Source organism: Pelobates fuscus, chromosome 8 (assembly GCF_036172605.1).
Source record: "Pelobates fuscus isolate aPelFus1 chromosome 8, aPelFus1.pri, whole genome shotgun sequence".
Classification (NCBI taxonomy): domain Eukaryota; kingdom Metazoa; phylum Chordata; class Amphibia; order Anura; family Pelobatidae; genus Pelobates; species Pelobates fuscus.
In genome coordinates this window covers 36,374,508-36,395,112 of record NC_086324.1, presented here as the reverse complement: position 1 = coordinate 36,395,112, position 20,605 = coordinate 36,374,508, and the positions used below count along the sequence as shown (strand labels likewise).

The window sequence follows — 20,605 nt, the reverse complement described above, 5'->3', positions numbered from 1 at the left end:
TTATATTCCTAAAACTATATACTGAAAACTAGTACCAAACTTTAAATCAAAGTTAAAAGGCTAACCCTAATCTAAATGTAACCCTTATCAAAACCTAATTTCTAATAACAAGCCAAAATCTATCAATTTGATATAGAAATACAAAAACTCAAAATTATCATTTGAGTTATTTTGTAATCTGTGAATATTATTATTAACATTTTAATTTTAAATGTGTCCATTTTTATATTCTAGAACAATAGATTTAGAAAAACCATACATATTGCTATACCAACGTAAGTATTTAGCACTGTTTATTCTATTTTGTTTTGCTATTTTAACATTGTCATTTTATCGTGCTGTACTTTGTTAACCTTTTTGCTTTCAACAGTTTTGCAGTCTTTCATATAGTATTTGCAGTTTTCTAACTTTTTGTAATCATATGAAAAACCCTACATTAACAACACTGAATATTTCTTATTTTTGAGGGGCCATGGTGGTGCATGAGGACTTGTTTTAAACAACACAGATGTAGAATGTTATTAAATGTAAATAAGGTTTACCTGCATGTTATGGCCAAAGTTAGGCTTTTTTTTGCCCATTAAGTATAGTATGGCTTTATATATGAAAATCCCTGTACATTTTTAATAGAGTAATGGCAATTATATACATGCACCTGCTATATATTCATAAATAATATATTTTAGAAGGCAAACCTTTAAAATGTATTTGTTAACTAAGAGTCGTTAAACATGTCTTTTATGAAAGACATCCCTGCACAAATTAGAATCCATTGACAATAATGTTTTTATTTAACAAAAATAATTAAATATAACATTAATTTCTTAAAACCGCTAAACCACGATGTAAGATGAAGCAGAATATCTTATTTTAAACAATTTTTCATCTTTTGGTCATATTAAATAATTCAGTACCTATGCATTCAATACGTTATTTTTATACAGAAGAGCACTTTACACAGACGCATATCTGTTGATATTGAAAAAAAAAAAAAAATTGCTTAGTATAACCGAGACCCATTAAGACATCAGAGGCACATAAAAGAAAGTGGACGTGTTAACTGGTGATGTGTTGAGAAAATATAATTTCCTTGCCTTATTTTTCAGCCGTGGTAATGGTCTTTTTCCTGTATAATACATCAATTTCCTATTCAGTTTAAATTTTCTAGGTGATCAAAATGAATTGCAATATTGGTCACTTTGATTGTTCAGTATATTATATAGCCTTCGATTCCTAAATTATCCAACTATCTGTGTAGATATGCAAAAGGTGCCATCGTGTAAACAAAGCTTTATCATCCACAAACTCATCCAGTCTTTACTATGGTACTATTGGTATATAAAAGTTAATTCGCTTACGGTTTATAGGCACTAAACATAAATCATACATATAATAGTGAATTTGGCATAGATCTCCATAAAGAGGCCTGTTGACAATAAAAGTCACCATTAAAGGTTGTAAACTATGCATCACATATACAACGTCAGTGAGCAAAATAAATTTCCTACATCAAATTTGGGTCCTTGCTATTATCTTCTTTTTCCATGTAGTCTTTCTCATGTTTTTCCTCATGAGTGTTTATACTGTCATAAGAAGGTGGGGAAATTGATGAGGTGGATACGTCTGTCTTATCCTTGGTGAGGGTTTCATTATTTTTTCTTATGTTAGTACAATTATTTTTGTCAACTTTGTACACATATTTTTTGAATCGACGCCGAAAGCAACGTTGAATAGCCATAGCAGAAAGCTCTTCTTGCTTTCGTCTTAAGGTAGTTGTGATTGGTTCATAGGGGACTTTTGAAGGGTTAGCTGCCATAAAACGTTCCTCCATTGGTTGTCGAAGTGTATCCATGTCTCCTCCTTCACCCAATACACGCTTTGTAAATGCAAACAGGATGTCAAGGCAGTGAATTCTGTCACCACTTACCATAGGAAGATCCATTGCAATAAGCTGCATTTTATTTGGTTTTGGTACGCGTAGAGGTGGATCTAACGAGTCTGCAAAATCTGAAAGCTTACTGTACTCAATAAACTGGGTTGCACCTGGGTCAAACTTTTCCCAAACCTCATAGAACATGTCAAAGTCATCCTCTCCCAGTGGTTCTGCACTCTCCTCTGTGGCAACACTAAAATTTTCTAAAATAACAGCAATATACATGTTTACAACAATAAGGAATGAAATGATGATATAACTAACAAAAAAGAAAATCCCGACTGGTGGATTACCGCAATCACCTTTTATAGAGCTTCCTGGGTGTTCTATGTTTGGGTTACAGTCTGGCTTGCCACTATTAAGAATTGGTTCTAATAAACCATCCCACCCAGCAGATGTTGTAATCTGGAACAAACAGATCATACTGTTTCCAAAAGTCTCAAAGTTGAACATATCATCAATTCCTGATTCTTTCTTAACATAGGCAAAGTTAGACATTCCAAATATGGCATAAATGAACATCACCAAGAAGAGCAGGAGGCCAATGTTGAACAAAGCTGGGAGTGACATCATCAAGGCAAATAGCAATGTACGAATCCCCTTTGCTCCTTTAATCAGACGCAGGATACGACCAATCCTAGCAAGTCTTATAACTCTGAATAATGTCGGTGAAACAAAATACTTTTCAATTATTTCCGCCAGAAACATACCTGAAAAAAATATATTCATGAAACAAGTTCCAACAACACACTCATGGATACAGTAAAAATAAATACAGCACTTGGTGTTAATTTAAAATGCTATATATGATAAAAAGCTACTATGATAACCTATCATGTTAGTAGTCTAATGGGTGTACATATAACATCTGTTAAACCTACTAATATATTTTTTAATGTTTACATTGATATTCAAATTGTAAGTCTCCTACAGGTATTAATGTGTTTTCTAAAGATTTATGCTAAATATTTTTCCTAAATGATACTCTGATTTTTTGCTTAACATAGTCTATGACTATTAAACCTATGCCGTTAAATCCCAGTCTCTGGAATTAAGTTTTCAGTAGGACCAGTTAAGTATGGATAAAGAGTATATCCATTCACCTATCCATTCCATGTATCTAATCAACAGATAACTAAGTGCAAATCCACATTAACTAATTATATTCTATTGATTCTATAAAGTAGGTTGCAGTACTTTTGGGTCTGGATAAAGAGGAGATTAAAATATTGACTAGTGTTGCATATTATCAAATATTTTAGCATCTACCAACTGCATGAAAAAAACAAATAAAAGCCCCAGATATGAGAGTTCTTATACATTTTGCTTTCACAACACAGTATATCTACAGAACATGCAAATTGGAATAATAGCAATGTTTTTATATTTTCTGCACACATTTATGCCTGTTGCCTTAGCAACAGACTACTATTTTAAACAAAGCTTTTGGACAAACATTTGAAGCTGATGGAACTCAAAGTGAAATTGTTCTGTTGTACAGATATTATTATATTAATAGTCTGATAATTATACATGGTGCACTCTAAAGTGGGGAGGGAGGGGGATTTAAAAGCAAACACATTATTTACACATAACATACATTAGAGTTTGGGCAATGTTTGATCAGTGTTTTGGTCTACCTGGACTTAATTAAGACCCCTATTATCATGGCCATGGGCATCTTAAGCACTTTTGAAATGAAGGTGATATTGTACTGGCTACTGTAAGTACATAAATAAGGGGAGATATGTTATGCCCAGAACCAAAACAGCAAATTAACTTCCTCTGCTAAATAGTGTTCATATGGGAAAGGTAGAAACATGTTCTACGTACTGTCAATATCTTTCAAATATCACTATGCGTGTTCATTTCAGATGTATTCAACCAAACCGACAACTTACCTATTATAGAAAGGATGATCACAACTAGATCAAAAATATTCCAGCCAATGGTGAAGTAGTACTGACGGAGTGAAATCAGTTTTAGAAGAAATTCACCAGTGAAAAGAATAATGAATACCACATTGACCCAATAGAGGTTTTTTTCCACTTTCTCGCTTTGGTCATCTGTTTCAATCATCATGGTCACCATGTTAAGGCAGATTAGGACCATGATGGTGATGTCAAAAGCTTGTTTGGTTACAATATCAAACACTAGGCCTTGGAAAGCATTCTGTAGAGAGGTACAATAAAGTCAATTTTAGTAAAAGTAGTTTAGATTGCATACATTATAAATTAGATGAGTTACTTGAATCACCATATAGCTATATATATACTTCACGTTGCAATTATAAAATTAAAAATATAGATGCTTTATAGGATATTAGATGTCACACCATCTGTCTCTGGTTTTGAGATAGAAAACAAGCTTTGTTCCGTTCACAGGTATGAAAAACATCTGCATCTAAGGACGCACTTGCACTATGCTTGTTGGGAACAGTTCCATGGTGTCTTCAAAAGCAGGAAATAAGTTGGGATGGTGAAGAGGACCTGAAAATCATGATTGTGTAGACAACATTGCGATGATTTGGAAGCATGGAATTAGAGTTTTCAGTATGAATTAGTGAGTTAGTAAGAATTTTGTTATAGTGGAAAGCATATGCTAACCGTCTTTGCTGTTCACTTTTTCTTGCTAAACGTGTTTTGGTTCTACTTATTTAAATATTGACATTACATCATTATAAATTATAACATTGTATGCTTGTACTGTTTGGTTTGAGTTGCTTGTAATGAGTGCAATGGTAGGAAAACAGAAATCAATCAATAAATATTACTGACTTATGTAATTCTTATGCCTTGCTATTTTATACAGAAAATAAAATTATGTAGGAAACATTATATTTCAGGGGCTTGTGATATACTTTGGTTCTTACCGCAGGCCTTGGAATAGGTTTTTGTGGCTTTTTTGATCCCAATTTTTTCATTGCATTGTAATATTTTTTTTGCTCCTCTGTCATAAATATATCTTGTCCTCCTAAGTAAAACAAGAAGTCAATATTGGTTACAATACATATCTAATAAATATATTAAGTTGCTAAAACACACATCAGTGTCATGTTTTGAAAAAAAACGTGCACACAGAAATGAGATCTCAAAGGGATAACATAGCATAATACACATGTATACAGGGACAATAAAAACAGCGTTCTGATGACCTGTTTATTAACAGGATGTTGCAAAGGACAATAAGTTGAGGAAAGGCTATTTCACCTGTACCTTACATACTGTATTAAGGACAACAACAATTATTTTCTTAGAGAGCAATTGTATCAGATCCAGTAAGAGGAAAAGTCCCATAATCACAGGACAACAAGCTAGCATCTGTAGGTGAAAACAACTCTAAGCAACTAAGCTACTGGTTCAGTGCCTACATAGTCTTGATCAGATTCCATGGAGCCTACATTTTGTCCCCCTGGTACCGGATCTTGGGGCATGTTTCCCCTGTACATCTTCTTGATAACTGCTCTTTTTCTTTCTTATCTTGTCCTTTTCCACACATCCTCCTTTTCCCCTCCCAACCCATTCACTCATGGATGCACAGGAGTTAACCATAGTCTAGATTAACGCCAAAAGCGTGAACTATCCAAATAAGAAAACCACAGCCAGATCAAGAAGGGAGATTCTTGTTTCTGAAAGGGAAAATATGTGACACCATGTGTACGTTTGCAAATTGATATTTTCCGATATTTTACAAATCGCCTTGTGATTATAATAATACACAACACAGTTAATAGAAATAAAATATGCAGAAATCCATGCACATTTCCATATTCTAGGGTCTTAGAAGGGACAGTGGGTCCCAACAAACCCCGGACAAGCCCAAGATTAATCTTTGCGTGTTTCCAGAGGTATACAAATCAGACACTTTTGATTACATATTCTGCATATGGGACCGTGACACTCATTGAACTCTCTACTCTAGCCAAGGCTTATCCAGACATATCCCTCAGATGATTGGGTGAGATGTGACTGGTTTACTCTTATATTTTGAAAAATATATTGTGGCTCATCTATTGTGGCTCATATATTGTGGCTATATTGGGACTTATTTGAGTGCATCTATTTAAATTGGTGTACTCCCTGATTGACGGCAATCACTTAGATACCTACACCCTGGGATCACATCACTTTGATCTCAAAGTAGGGAAAGGATCCATTCCTCTGCCCAAGCCATCGTCGATCTCCCTGTTGAACACAAACCTGAAACGTGAAACAAGACTCTTGCTCTGCATCTACAGCCTCATATGCACATAATATACAGGGATCAGGTAGGTTTCATACCCAGAAGGGAGACCAGGGATAATATGTGCTGGTGCAAATTTAGTTGACAAGTTGGGTTTAATTTATGTAAAAACAAACAGTAAAGCTTCTCAGGTTTGCTAAGAGGTGAAAAATGATTTTTTTATGTTCACTCACAATAATGCAAATTAAACATTGGCAGAAAAAGCACCACATAAATATAAATAATAATATTTGTCACTTATCTTTTTTTTTTGTTGGTTGAAGTTATCGATGATGACACCAATGAAGAGGTTTAAAGTGAAGAATGATCCAAATATAATAAAAACTACAAAATATATATACATATAGAGGTTTGCTTCATATGAAGGCTGTTCATTTACCTATGTGAAAAGCCACAACAGAATGTATCAATATTTTTTAAATATTGGATGATCATTGAGTTATTTGATCTATTTTAAACTGCAATTAGATTTTACTACACATGTACTACATATTTTTATCTGAACTTATTTAAAGTCCAAGGAAGTTAAAAAAGAATGCAACATTGTATTTTGTTAGTAAGCTCAGAGAACATCTTCAGACAACATCTTCATTTCATGTCTGCCAGAAGTGCTATGGTACTCCCCCATTGTGAGTAGTCAAACAATTTTAGAAAGGTTTGACCTCTTACCTGGGGTCTTTCGGGCACCATCCCAAGCCTTCACTGTAGGTACAGGAGAGCTGGAAGGTTTCTGTCTCCACTAAGTTTGGTGGTGCATGGCTTAGCTCATTGGACAGCTAACACTCACATTGAATGAGCTAGCCCTAACTGAAATTCCTAAGCAGGCGCTTCCAGTGCAGAAAGAGAGCAGTGCCAGGTAAAGAGTTAAACCATTCCAAAACAGATTTACTACTTAGAATAGGGGGGTATTTCAGGCACTCCAGGCACAATCACAGTTATCGTGTGCTGTAGTGGTTATGGTGTGGTTCTTTGAGATATTATTATATGATGAAAAATTGCAGGGCATTGCTCATTTGTGCTGTGACAGGTTCAAAAGTACTGTAGTGCAAAATTACACTGCGTATTTTGTGCTGTATTTTCTGGTAGAGAGAGTTCTGATGGGCTATACAGATGTTCAAGTGAAAGTTTGATACATTATAGATTACAAAAGGGAGAAAATTATTAAATGCTACTTAACATTCTATTGGTGATTGCTCTTGATTAAGCACTTGATTTTGTCACAGAATAGCTCCTGTTTTTCCTTGAAAGACCTCATATAATGACATCTACAGGGAGATTTATTAAGGCAAAACAGCTACTATTTTGGATAAAAAGTGCTAAATGTTGAGATATAACCATAGTGGTTGCTAATAGTGGTTGCTAATAGCATCTATTTTGCCTTGATAAAACAAGTCTATACATACTACAATAAAAATATGAAATAAAGGCCTTATAGGATTTCAAACCATGTAGAAATTTGTCAATTGTGGCCTTGATTTCACTCCATTTTACAAACATTTCCAATGATCATGATTGGATGTTTTATCTGATTTATCTACAAAAAACCCATAGGCAATAGTGGTGATTTTTTTCGAAAAATTATTCGAATCCTTTTTTCTAATTGATTGAGATAATGTCAGAAGCTTAACCAAAATAATTGAATCAGGGCATCTGTGTTTGGATTTTACAATCTGATTTTAAGTTCACTACAATTCAGTATTTAGTGAATAAATCCTAATATATTTTGATTGGGTGTTATTTGCTTCCTGTCCCACTCCATAACAATTCTTAGAAACATAAGACATGCATTTTTCACATTCATTTTTTTATATTGTAATAAATAGTTAATTTTAGATTATTCCTGTGGACTGTATTTAACCAGTTGGTCCAGTTTTTAAAAAAAAGGTTTGTGTCCCCTATACAGATCCAAGTGTCTACATACTAAGAGCTAGGTATAACAGGCTCTATAAAAGGTGAGCAGTTTGCAATTCTTTATATTCTGCACTTTATTGAATTTACATATTGCATTAGGAATTTTTCCACATTTCGTCTTTACAAGCTTAACAAGACACAGAGGAAGGGGGACAATGTCACCTAAGCACACGTCTGCTTATACGATCTGAGCCTGTCCTTACAATGCTCTGCCAAATGTGAGTGCATACAATGAAAGCAATATTCACTGCAAATATTGGTCACATTGCACTATATATGTGTTAATTTTTATAGGCTACACAGTTTTACCCTCATGTTAGGGGTAAGTGTCATATTTTATAGCGCTCCACTATTTGACTGTGGTGGATGAACATACCACACAGTTGAGGTATAAATTCTTTGAGCAGGGTTTGAGCATTTTCTTTGAGTAAAAATACTTTATAAAGTTTGACATAAAATACATTCCAGGTAATATACAAGTGCATTATTCATTTGTTTAATATGTAAAGAATGGGATTTTTTTAATTTTTTTTTTATGACGTGATTTACTTCGCTAGCATTATAGAGATAGATAAACTATGGTCACTCTGAAAGCAAATAAGTATTTTTTTAGCTTTAGTCTTTAAAGACGTATAATACAATTATGGGCTTTTTTTTCTAATGTTGTTGCTTCTTTTTCTTATTTTTTTCTTATTTTTTTTGCCGCTACTCAGTGCTTGTTGCCACTGTTAGGCAGTAGTGGCTGCTCACTCAATTGCAACATTTCACCAGTAGCAACAGGGAGACACCAGCTGCCGCTACTTAAATCTAGCCAATTATTAAGACTAAAGGCTCACTTTATTCTCTAAGAGAGCTGCTAACTGCTATTCAGTGACTGGTTTGCTGCTCTGTCATTGCTGTTTAATTATTGCCGCTAACTCTCAAAACATAACACTAGCCTCTTGCCTGGTGCAAAAAACTTAACAACAGCTAAATCCCTGTACATCCTGTAGGAAAAATACATGTTAGCTATATGACATTATACTGACACCCTAAAGCACACGTCAAATCATATTAGACCCTATGAGAAAGAAAGAATAGCCATAATAAAACATAAAGCTATTCATTGTATAAGTGAGGCACACAATCTACACATGTTATTTAAATGAACAATTCATCTCAAAAGTCATATCGATATGTATCTAGTGTAACACAAAATCAGATACATTGCATATATTGTCCCTATCTCCTGCTAAGGCCAATCACAGGGCACAAATGCTTAAAGTCAACTTTTTTATCATCAAGTTGTAGTGCTACGATAACTTACACACCATGTAGTTCTGTAATTTACCAGTGAGTGGCTAATTTGTGATTTGTCAGTAACTTTGCATGCAGACATTCTTGGCGGTCAGTTGACAAACAAAGCAACAAGGCTGTAAACTGGTTGGTAATTAGTAACCACTAACTACCGGCTGTTGTTAATGGTGACAGCTTATGGCAGCTATTTAGTGCCAATAGTGGTAACAAACCCTATGTTTGTAAAATGAATATTTATACATATATGTAATAGATACTAACATTTTTGGAGTCAACCGCTGCGTACATAATAGGCATCCATCCTTTGAATGTGGCCTTTTAGAGAAGAAAAACCAAAGACGAAAAAAGCATTATTAGATTTTTTTTTTATGTATCATTTTTCCGTACAATATACTTTTTTCTTTACATAAGGGTTACAGAATTATCCTGGAGAAAATCTACTAAGGCTCCAAATTGCAAAATTCACATATAACCAGATTTACCTCAAAATTACTATTGTGCTGTTTACCAACAACAATGCAAATGCACATTCAAAGGTAAGTCCCAAATACACATGGGTTTGGGAATGTCAGAATTCCATGCAAATTCCATGCAAAGTAAAAAATGGGCAAAAATGTCTTTATTTTTGTCTTTAAATGTAAAGCGGCACATCGATTGCATTCGGCTTGTACAAAGGCTGAGGAAGGGTATATTATATATGTTACAGAAAGGAAACATTGTTACGTGTTAAAAATCTTATAGTTAGGATGGCCGCCAACCGTCAAGAAAAATGTGCACTTTTATAACCACCAAACTACATCTGAATGTATTAAAATTGTCATTTAAGTGACATTGAATACTCCAAGCACCATAACCACTGTAATGTGCTGTAGTGGTTGTGGTGCCAGGAGTACTTTGGCATCCCATACTGCATTAGTCATACAGTTTAATAATGGTTTGACCTCTTACCTGTGGTCAGTTAGGCTCCACCCCACACCTCCTATTGGCCTTTAAGAGAGTCGGAAGCTACTGCTTAAAAGCTTCAGTGGACACTCCTGAGATACGCCAGCTCATTGGCTGAAAGTGTCATATACTACCATGATTTATACCTGCCTAATATATCTACATTGTATCAATTGTTAAATGAAAAACTGTGTATGTACACTGTTTTGCTCACTTCTGTGTCTCTAAATTACAATCTATGCAAAATTACTGATCTGTCTTTATTTTACTGGCTAGCTCTGCATCCTGTTTTTAATTTCCATGCCATCAAAAATTTGTTCTGATCCTGAATTCTTTATGTACTGGATATTGAAGTTTTTTTTTTATATTTCTTCTTTACTCATGAGATGCGGCTCCACTAAAGCCTGAGTCGTAAAACATGCAATCATGTGCACGTTATCAGGTAAAACAAAATTGTAATTTCCATTGAGCAAAGAATCATGGGAGAATTAATTTTAAAACATTTACAACAAATTCTCTGCCTATGTATATACATGTGAAAATACTTGAATAAAATGAAACAGTGTGAATTTTTTAGACCTATTTTAAAAAAAGCAATGGTGAAGATGTATGATTTGTTTAAGGTCTTACCACTTGAAGCAATGCAAGATACCCAGCTCCAACATTATCAAAATTGACTTTGACATTCTTCCACCGATAGTCTTCGGTTGAGTTGCACTCACTTTTGTTTTTTACTACACTAAGAGGCAGGATATCACCAGTTGTGGAATTAACACAACGATAGAATTTTCCAGCAAGCAGGTTTACTCCCATTATGCTGAAAATTAGCCAGAATATTAGGCAAACGAGCAGCACATTCATGATAGATGGAATTGCTCCAATTAAGGCATTCACAACCACCTAAAAGAACACAATCAATAAAAAAACAGTCAATATATATCTCTCTATAATTACAAGATAATGAATACACAAATGTATTGAAACAAATTACACTATTTATGATATATCAAAACTTTAGTTTGAATTACTAAATCTGGAAAATCAAAAATGGAAAAAATCAAAAATGAGGAGGAAAAAAAGAAAGAAGACAAATATTTTTATGTAGAAAAATATATTAATGTGGTTATTTTCCTAATTGTTTAAGATCAGTTACTTCATAGTAATTAGTTAAAGGGGTGAGTGAAGTCAGGCAAAGAGGATTGGGCCTAAGGGAGAACGTTGACTTGGTCATGGAGGAGAGGTAAGATGTATGCTTTATATTACTTTTTTTTTGTGGTTTGCAGACCATCTCACAAAGTTTTACTCTAATAAAAACTAGTGTTTTGTGAAAACACGGGTTTTTGGTTGGAGTAACGTTTTAATCAAATATATATATGTCTAATTTAATTTAAAAAATAAAAAAACATAAATACAGGGACACGTGAAGTACCGTAACAACCAATATTGATCAGCCTTTTCCCTTATCTTTGTTGACCAACAGTTTTCAATACTCATCACTTCTCCACAATTTCCAGATTGATGAATAAACCCATTACTTTGGAATTGGTCTGTGTTAATTAATATTTGTTTAGTAGATTATGATATTTCTACTCTCTTTCAAAGGCATTTGTATGGAGGTGTTGTGGTGGTGAACTAAATGAACAGTTTTACTGCTTTTTGCGGAACACACTCCTACAAAGGATTGTAGTTAACTTGAATTAATTTTGCTTGTAAAAAGTAAAAAAATAATAATAATATTTCTTACATGAATAAAACCATTGTAAAGTCATAAATATATAAAAGACATAGACTTTAATTTCTCCTTACCCTCATTCCTTCAAATCTTGACAAAGCCCTTAGAGGCCTTAGTGCTCTTAGTGTCCGGAGGGACTTTATGGCTGCTAATTCAGAAAAGCCCAAGGCAGTAGCCACAAGACTAATCAAAGAAATCTACAAAAACAAATGTGATCGATCACTGTAAATCCAAAGCATTATCACATGGTTTGCAAGAAAGAAAGCATTTTTAATAATTATATAAACTGTAATATACACCTATAGTCAATAGCATTATAATATTTATTTACCAATCCCACATGCCTCCTACTTATGCTGATAGATGTACTACTGCTTAGTGCTTACTCGCTTTCTATATAGAAAAATATGTGCTTTTACTTCAGAGGTCATAGAATTATGTTTATGATGATGATGTTTCTATAAGCTAGGAAATCAAGGCAAACATTTTATCTCTGCAATTTTCATATCACAGAAGTGATATGTTTTTGTTAATTTTAGGTATTTACCAATGGCTATCCAGTGTTCTTCCCCTTGTGGAACAAGTTAAAAAGCACTGCTTGGAGGTCTTTTCTGTTCTCCCTGGTAAGTTGATGCCTTGACATGCTGAGACATTGACTGACAGCCAGGAGCAAAACTGCTTGCACAATCTATAGATAAAATCTTATGCTCGGGGGGGGGGCGGAGTCTAACCGCTGAGCTGGAAGGACGTGTTGAACACCAGCTCCTGCCTGAATGCAACAAAAACAGAGTCTAAATACCCCGAAAATCAGCGCATCCACCAGCTGGAGGGTATGAGACATAGTGGGGACACCCGGGAGCACAAAATGATAACAAACTCTAGTACCCCGCAGCCCGGAAACCCACAAAAAGCACCTGAGGCCTACCAGCGACTGAGCCGAGGAGAGGCGTCCGCTCTCCTTGAAGACACAGCCGCGCATAGATCCCTTGGCGCACCCGCCTCTCTCCCCTCCCCCAGGACCGGCGAGGGTCATACCGGTCCACACTAGACACCAGGGCTGCCAACTGACACAGCCTACCAAGCCTGTACCAATACCTCACAGAGACATCTCCTCGAATGGCGAGTCCAAAATGGCAGATGGCGGCAAGAGGCACACGACAAGCACGCAAGCGAAGATGGCGAACACAGTACCAACAGAACCTACTGGAGGCCCACAGGAACCGCTTGAAAAATGGCTAGATGAGCTCTTTCGTGCCTTCTGGCTGAAACTCGAACACAGACAGGCTCAGACCGCAGAGAAAAGCAGAGAAGAAGAAGCACAGAGGCTCCAACCCTGCACAGCTATGTTCTCCACAGCCTGCTCAGCGCATCCTGGGAGGAAAGCCCGCCAAACCATGGCCCGTCCACGTCCTGTGAAACACAGTACCCGCTCCTGCAAGCCTAAACAGAAAAGTAAATGGAGGACCCCCCAGATACAAGCTACACGCCACCGTCGGGAACAACCTTGCCCTCAAACCAAGCATACTGCAAGCTGGGACACCACCTGCGAGCCAAGAGAGTCCGAAGAGATGGGAACTACACAGGTGCCCTCGCAGGGGCCTGGGGCCAATGGGGTAGAATGATACAGCACGACACCTCGCCGACACCCGCACAATGCATACCCCAGACCACCACTAAACTCCCACATGGACCGAAGCTGGTCTCACCCAAGCCCTCACTCAAGCCTCCACCAAGCACAAAAGCTACGAAGAGCCCTCTCCCAAACCCACGCAGAGTGTCAAAGGAACTCTGACAAGCGGCTGGTGGAGAAGCCCCCTTCTACACACTATAAATGGTTACCGGGACTGTTTCTGACTGGCGTGGGCTGAATGGAGAGCAACTCACAACCTACAACACCTCGGCACCAGGACGTTGGCACCATCCTTCTCTTGACCTCGAAGACCTCGTAAGAGGGACATGTTTATTTTTATTTTTTTACTCTTGAGTTATTTTAATGGTTTCTAAGATGAACAAAATGAGAAGTATTATTTCTTCTGTTTCACATGTCTGTCTAACCATCGTCATGGTCTGTCTAACCATCGCCTGAATGAATATGCACATAGATAGCATGTTTAGCCTGTATAGCATTACTCTTCTTACTAGAAGACACACACCTATATGCATACAACATCTTTAAACCCCAGCACAGCTTCATATGTTACACAATCTATTGTTGTCTACGCTAACAGAAAACCTGCATGCTACTCATCTAACTATTAACTTAATCTAAACTACAAACACTAAATCTAAACACTACAAACACTAAACTACAAACACATTTCAATCTTTACCTTCAACCGTCAATCACATGTCTAGCAAGTACATACAGTTAGACACGCAATTCCAGCTAGGACTGGACATGATTATTTTGTCTAGCATGTTTGCTGATACGCCTGTTTGTAATATGCTATTACTCGTGTACTAAAAACAAAAAAAAAAGTGCAGCATACCATGATGACGCTAAAAGACACATTGTTACTCTATCTCTAAAGCTATGTAATAATGCTGAAATGTATATTTAACACTGCACTCAAAAATAAAGAATAAAAAAAAAAGCACTGCTTAATTTGTGTTTGAACATTTTGGTCTGATGAGTCCTTGATATTATATTATTTATTTGAAAAGTTAACAGGAGTTTATAAAAAAAAAAAAGATAAAAGGCTGTTCCACAATGATGTAAGAGCCTGATAAAGTCATACAGAAAATGATTACTTCAAGTTATTGCTGCTAAACGTGGTCTACAAGTTACTGAATCATAAGAGGTACTGCATTTTGGCTTTATTTTTGTTAAATAAATTATGACACGGTATAATAAGCCATGTGTTGTTTTTAATATGAGGTCGCGTTTACCTAATTTTAAAACCTGCTAAGGAAAAGATGATTGTTATTAAGTCCTGATATGTAAAACCATAGAATTCGAAAAGGGGGGACTTTCCCATGTATGCTTTGAGGGATTCCCCACATCAAGTATTTGCTGCCCATTTATATGCTGCCCATATTTTTACTCCTTATCTCTTATAGGAATTTATTTTCCTCAGCTTTCTTAACAATGTAAGCTTGATCGTGAAGATTGTAAAGATTTACTATTATGAAGCAATCCAGAATGATAAGACTGTAGTACACTTTTGCATGTCATATTCGATGAACGTGTTTCAAAAACACAATAATTTCAAAATATGTGGTTTGCATTATGATCCTTGAAATGCACATGTGACATATCAGTGCAAGTTAAAACTGAATTGAAATTTTTGTCTTGCTTTGTCTTAATGATAATTTAAAATAAAACGCTACACATTTACATATTTTACATATTTACTTATAGTATAGTAATGAGAAATAATATTTCAAATAATTTAACTTTTATAAAGTAGCAGGCAGACTTCCATCTACAATAAAAGATATGCTCAGAGATTCTAAACTGGTGAAGACATTCATTCCTTCAATCCTAAATTTTTGAAGAAGGTAGGTGTACCCACTTCCTCAGGGGCGTCAATGCAATGGTAGTAAACATGGTGTCTTACCTAATCATAGATTACCATATAGAGTTTTCCTGTGATAAAGACCTCACTATATTTAAAGATTTAATAACCGCAAGTAAAGTATGTGACATGTCTATTTTTGTCTTTTTAACAAAAAGTTACATAAAATATTTTATGAGACTTGCAATGATCTGTGAGTGTGGTTCAACATGGATTCACTATGCTAAAGTGTGAATATTAATAGAGAATTAATTATAAATACTTACATCTACAATCAGGAAATCAAGCCAACACCACGCATTTGTGAAATATTTTGCAAATCCATAGGCCACCCATTTAAGAACCATTTCTACAATAAAGACGTATGTAAAGACTTTGTCTGCATAGTCCAAAACTGTTTTGAGAGTTTTATGTTTCTCAATATGAATGTCTTCAAAAGCCTGTAATTAAAAGGTTTTTAATGAAAACATTAAATGCAGATGCTTTAGCCAAAGTTCCAGGAAAGTAATGCACTGGATGGAAAAAAACACAAGACGGTGAACGGGTAGAATTACCTACTGAATTAAGCTGTATTTGCCAAAAACATTTTCAAACTTTTCACCAGCAAAAACAGGAATTCGGACAAAAAATAAAAATAACTTAAATAAGAAATGAATTAATTAATATTTTAGCCCATTCTGTACCTCCACACCTTTTTGATAGGTAAGGTTAATAAGCATAGCAGCGATCTACCTGGTCATTCCTAATTTTTTTAGGAATTACATGACAATAAATAAAAAAAAATATGTAATCCTGCAGTGCAAAGTAACCCCCTCATCGGTTGTGTTTTCCACTTACCTAAAGTGCTGGTGGTGAACCTGCTCAACCGATCCCTGAATCCCTAGCACGTATATGGGTAAGGTTAACAGGTACTTGATTGCATTCAATGGACCATGTATATACCATAGGGAATCTGAAAATTTGCACTAATTTACGTTCTAAAAAAATGTTCTAGAATGTTCTCTATAGTTCTCAATGTTTAATAAATGGGTGGAGGCACACACATTATATAAGGAGTAGAAAGGAGTAGTAAGTGAACACAGGCAAGCCATCCTGTTCCATGATTTTAACTAACATCCTTCTACATTTGGAGTACGGGACTACTAATTCTACTGAGCATCTACATGCAGTGTTCATTGGTTATAATATATTGTATTAATATATCTCGCTGCAAACAAATTTAGTAACTTTTAGCAAATATGTAATTGAGTAACATTTAGCAGTTATGTTTCCTCTGTCTTCTTTATACGGAGGCAGAAAAAAAATGTATCCCATCTGCTGTTAGTCTTTATTTTTTGTTCCTTTTGCTTTTTATTTATTTTCTCTATTGACTCTATCCACTATCTGTCTCTCTCTTTCTCACTCCAATTATTGTGTAGTGAATTACTTCATTTGGGAAAAATATTGATGGGGGTGCCCTCTTATTTGACTATTTGAGTGCAAATGTCTGAAGTACTTGCCATTGCAAATGTCCCACCCTTAGTCAATCACAAGACACAAAGTATTGTGTATTGTCAGAGGACAGTAGTGTGTGACTTAGAGAACTTACCAGTGCACCACTGCTAAGAAGGATCATGAAAATGATAAATGACTCAAACCAACTGTGTTCAACTATTGAGAAACAGGTTTTCCTGAGATTCCACCATTCTTTTCCTTTTCCATCTTCAATATTGACCTGGCAACATTTAAACCGTCTTACACAACCTATGAACACAAGACGTGCAGAGTAAGCTACATGCTGGCTCTTACCTAAAAATATGATTAAGGATAAAAATATATTGTGAATACAGGAATTATGATAGATATGATAAAGTGGACCTGTGGCTCACCGCTTAAAAAAAAATAATACAAAGCACTCTATGTAGTGGTAATGGTGTTTATGTGCAATGAATCTGAGTTTCTGACACATTGCACTCAACAAAGTGCAAACATGTCACTTGTATAACCACAGTACAATAAACATGACAAAAGTGTTGGCTTTAAATGAAACTAAGAATTGCATTAACCAGAGAAATTTTAATTATAGGCCAAAATATATTTATCAGATAAGATATAGAGCCAACTAGTTTTTAAGGTTGGCTGGTATGTCCTAAAATACGAAATCCTCTGGCACATTCCTGACAAAAGACAGTTTATTGAATAACATTGCATAATACATATTACAAGCAGTAGGACACAAATTGTGTACACCACTGTCTGCATTCTGGCAAGAAAATTATGATTTTTGGAGCAGCCTGGGTTAACAAACATTCCTTGGGATTGTGAGATATGGCACTTGGCATTATAGAACTGCATTGGGTATGTTCATAAACCACATCAAAATATTGACTTATTTGTTAGACATTTGGCAAGCACAAAAATGTAAGCATGATCTTTGGCTCTATAAAATTACACTTTGTCATATTTGCAATAGCAGTGCATGTTAAATTTTGCAAGTATCAGAAAAGCACGTGGGAGCAGGGAGGTGTAAAAGGGCAATCACTCAAAATTGCCTCTTTTGTAGTTTCTTGGGGGATAAATATTGGATACGCAAAAATTATGAGATCTCATTTGTATCACATTCTTTGAATCATTTACTTGGCATCATGCACATTCTACACATTGTACAAAATATATTGATACTGCATAACTCTTTGAATGTTACAAAGAATGTTAGTTTGTTGAAAAGCATAAAAAAGAGGAAATATGATGGAATCATTTATAAACATAACCTAAAATTCCTGACAATTCCCACTCCTAGCTCTTTTTGTCTTTGCTATTCAGGAAACAGAGGTGAGTTAAAAACATTTTGCTAATGTATTACCTCTTGAGACAAGAAATATTGGTTCCTTGCCCTTTACTTGTTTTAACTGTGGAGATCCCTGATAGGTGTAAATACTTAAATGGTTACTCAAACTCTTTTTAATAAATACTATTTTTAATGAATAGTGACCTATTGTGCATTATTAGTTAGATGTCATCTTATTGCTTAACAGATCTTGCATTGCTAGTTTCAGGTCCCTGCACCCCGTCTCACCTACCTCGCGCTCTCATGCCGCGTCTCCCTTTTCCTCCATGGAGACATTGCATCGGAATGCGGCTCACCATGTAGCACAGCCGGCCTGACCACTCATGCTGGCTGCTTGTGATCCTGCAGGCACCACCACTTCCTGAACGTGGCTGCAAAAATGGCTGAACTTCGAAAGAATCATATGGTGCGTGCACGGAAACAAGGCCTCTTAAAGAGACAGGAGGTGGAGACGAGGGAGGAGCTACCATAAGTTTACCACTTCCTCTCCCCTATTTTAACTCCACTAACCTTGAATCTCGCTCAGTTATACTGTGCTCCTGATTGTACCTAGACGTTCAGTGACTAACCTGCTCTATCCTGCTTTTGACCTTTGCCTGAACTCTCACTTCTGAACCTGTGCTGCCCGTCCTGACCTTTGGCTTTCCTGACCATTCTCCGTTTGAACCTTCTGTACTCTGGACTTGGTTTACTTACCTTTAGCACTCCTCTGCATCATGGCTTTATCTACTAAACAGTTATCCCAACATCTAGTGATAGCTGTGGGAATTAGTCATTATCTTTCTTATCATGAGGTATGATATAAGGAGGGTCTCATGTGATCCTTCATTGACACTAGTTTGTACAATCATGCATGTGCAAGAATGGTTCCTGGCAGATCAAGCACTAGGAGCTAGAAAGAAGGCATCACCTGCAGAGGACAGCTTCAGGTAAGTACAACTACTGCACTCCTAGGTCACCACACTCCAAGCGAGGATATCATCTTCAAAATATGGAAACACCACAAAGCCACTGTAGTTTGGCAATTATGATGTAGGCATGGAGCTTTGTAAACTACCTCAAACATATACACAGTTTATAAAGTGCTAAGTGTCAATGTAAAGAAAATTTCTGATTGGAAGGCTATTTAAGTTTAAGAAGTAAAATGTATTTCATGATCTCTTACAAATGCAGCAGTGATTATTTTCTTTAAAAGTTGCATTGTTCATTTCAATGAATTTGAACAAACAGCTAATGGTATAGCATGTTGTTTCATGCTCAGCTTGCTAGTGGGCGATTTGTATAACAATGTATTGCTTAAGAAAGAACAGTGAACTACACAAGGCAGTAAAAGATTTTTTTAAAAAGTCACTGAATGAAAAGTGAACACAGGAACAGAAAGGGGGGGTGGGTGAAAAAGGGTTATGAATATATAAGTTTTCATCAGAGATTGATATTTAGAAAATATGCGTTTTCATCTAGAGACTGACATAGACATAGTTATAAATACAAAGAAATTACAGAGGACCGACAGACAGACAGACAGACAGACAGATAGACAGACAGACAGATAGATAGATAGATAGATAGATAGATAGATAGATAGATAGATAGATAGATAGATTTAGTAATGCACTTATTGATTGGTATCATGCATTAAACTCTGAGAAAGTTTTTCTACTTTTTTAGTTGGAAAACTTTTAATACAAGAAATATAATGCTTACCATCTGTGAAACAAGGCTCAGGCTCAAGTGCGTCTTCAAAATCATAATCCAACAGGACCTCTACCCCTTCTGAGCCAGGTCCTCGGAGGTTTATAGTGCTACCTTCAGAGGAGCTGGATAGTTTTTTTTTCTGCAAAGTAACCCATTAATTATTACATTTCAGTTTTCACCATAACAAACATTATAAGTAGACACATGTTAACATGTTTTAAATATTATTTGCATTTAGTGACTATAATGGTGTCTTCAAGGTTCTAAACAGTGCTGTAAATCATTTTCAGCTTCAATATATTAAGTCATGCAATAGAGAGCAAGAATAATTCAGATTTTTTAACAAATATTCAACAAGCACAAACGTCTTGTTGGACTTGTATGTTAACATTATTTAGATTTTATTGTTATGCCTCTCTTGCATATCTCAAATACTCTGATGGTTCATTCTTGGGTATAGAAACTCAAGAAATCATGTTTCCGCAACTATCCCAGAGTTCCCAACTTGA

At 35.7% G+C, this 20,605-nt stretch overlaps 1 protein-coding gene across 1 annotated transcript in view; it reads right to left on the bottom strand.

The window, feature by feature from the left end:
- Window positions 1–306: 306 nt before the first annotated feature.
- The window catches only part of LOC134571437 (sodium channel protein type 2 subunit alpha-like), a 122,330-nt gene continuing 102,031 nt past the window's right edge, over window positions 307–20,605 (bottom strand). The window contains exons 19-28 of the mRNA XM_063429687.1: window positions 20,106–20,235; window positions 17,163–17,317; window positions 15,841–16,014; window positions 12,131–12,253; window positions 10,955–11,224; window positions 9,644–9,697; window positions 6,413–6,554; window positions 4,806–4,906; window positions 3,835–4,105; window positions 307–2,643 (exon numbers count right to left, since the gene is read on the bottom strand). Coding sequence (XP_063285757.1) covers window positions 1,505–2,643; window positions 3,835–4,105; window positions 4,806–4,906; window positions 6,413–6,554; window positions 9,644–9,697; window positions 10,955–11,224; window positions 12,131–12,253; window positions 15,841–16,014; window positions 17,163–17,317; window positions 20,106–20,235 — 2,559 coding nt within the window. The 3' untranslated portion in view covers window positions 307–1,504. The remainder of the gene's footprint in view (window positions 2,644–3,834; window positions 4,106–4,805; window positions 4,907–6,412; window positions 6,555–9,643; window positions 9,698–10,954; window positions 11,225–12,130; window positions 12,254–15,840; window positions 16,015–17,162; window positions 17,318–20,105; window positions 20,236–20,605) is intronic.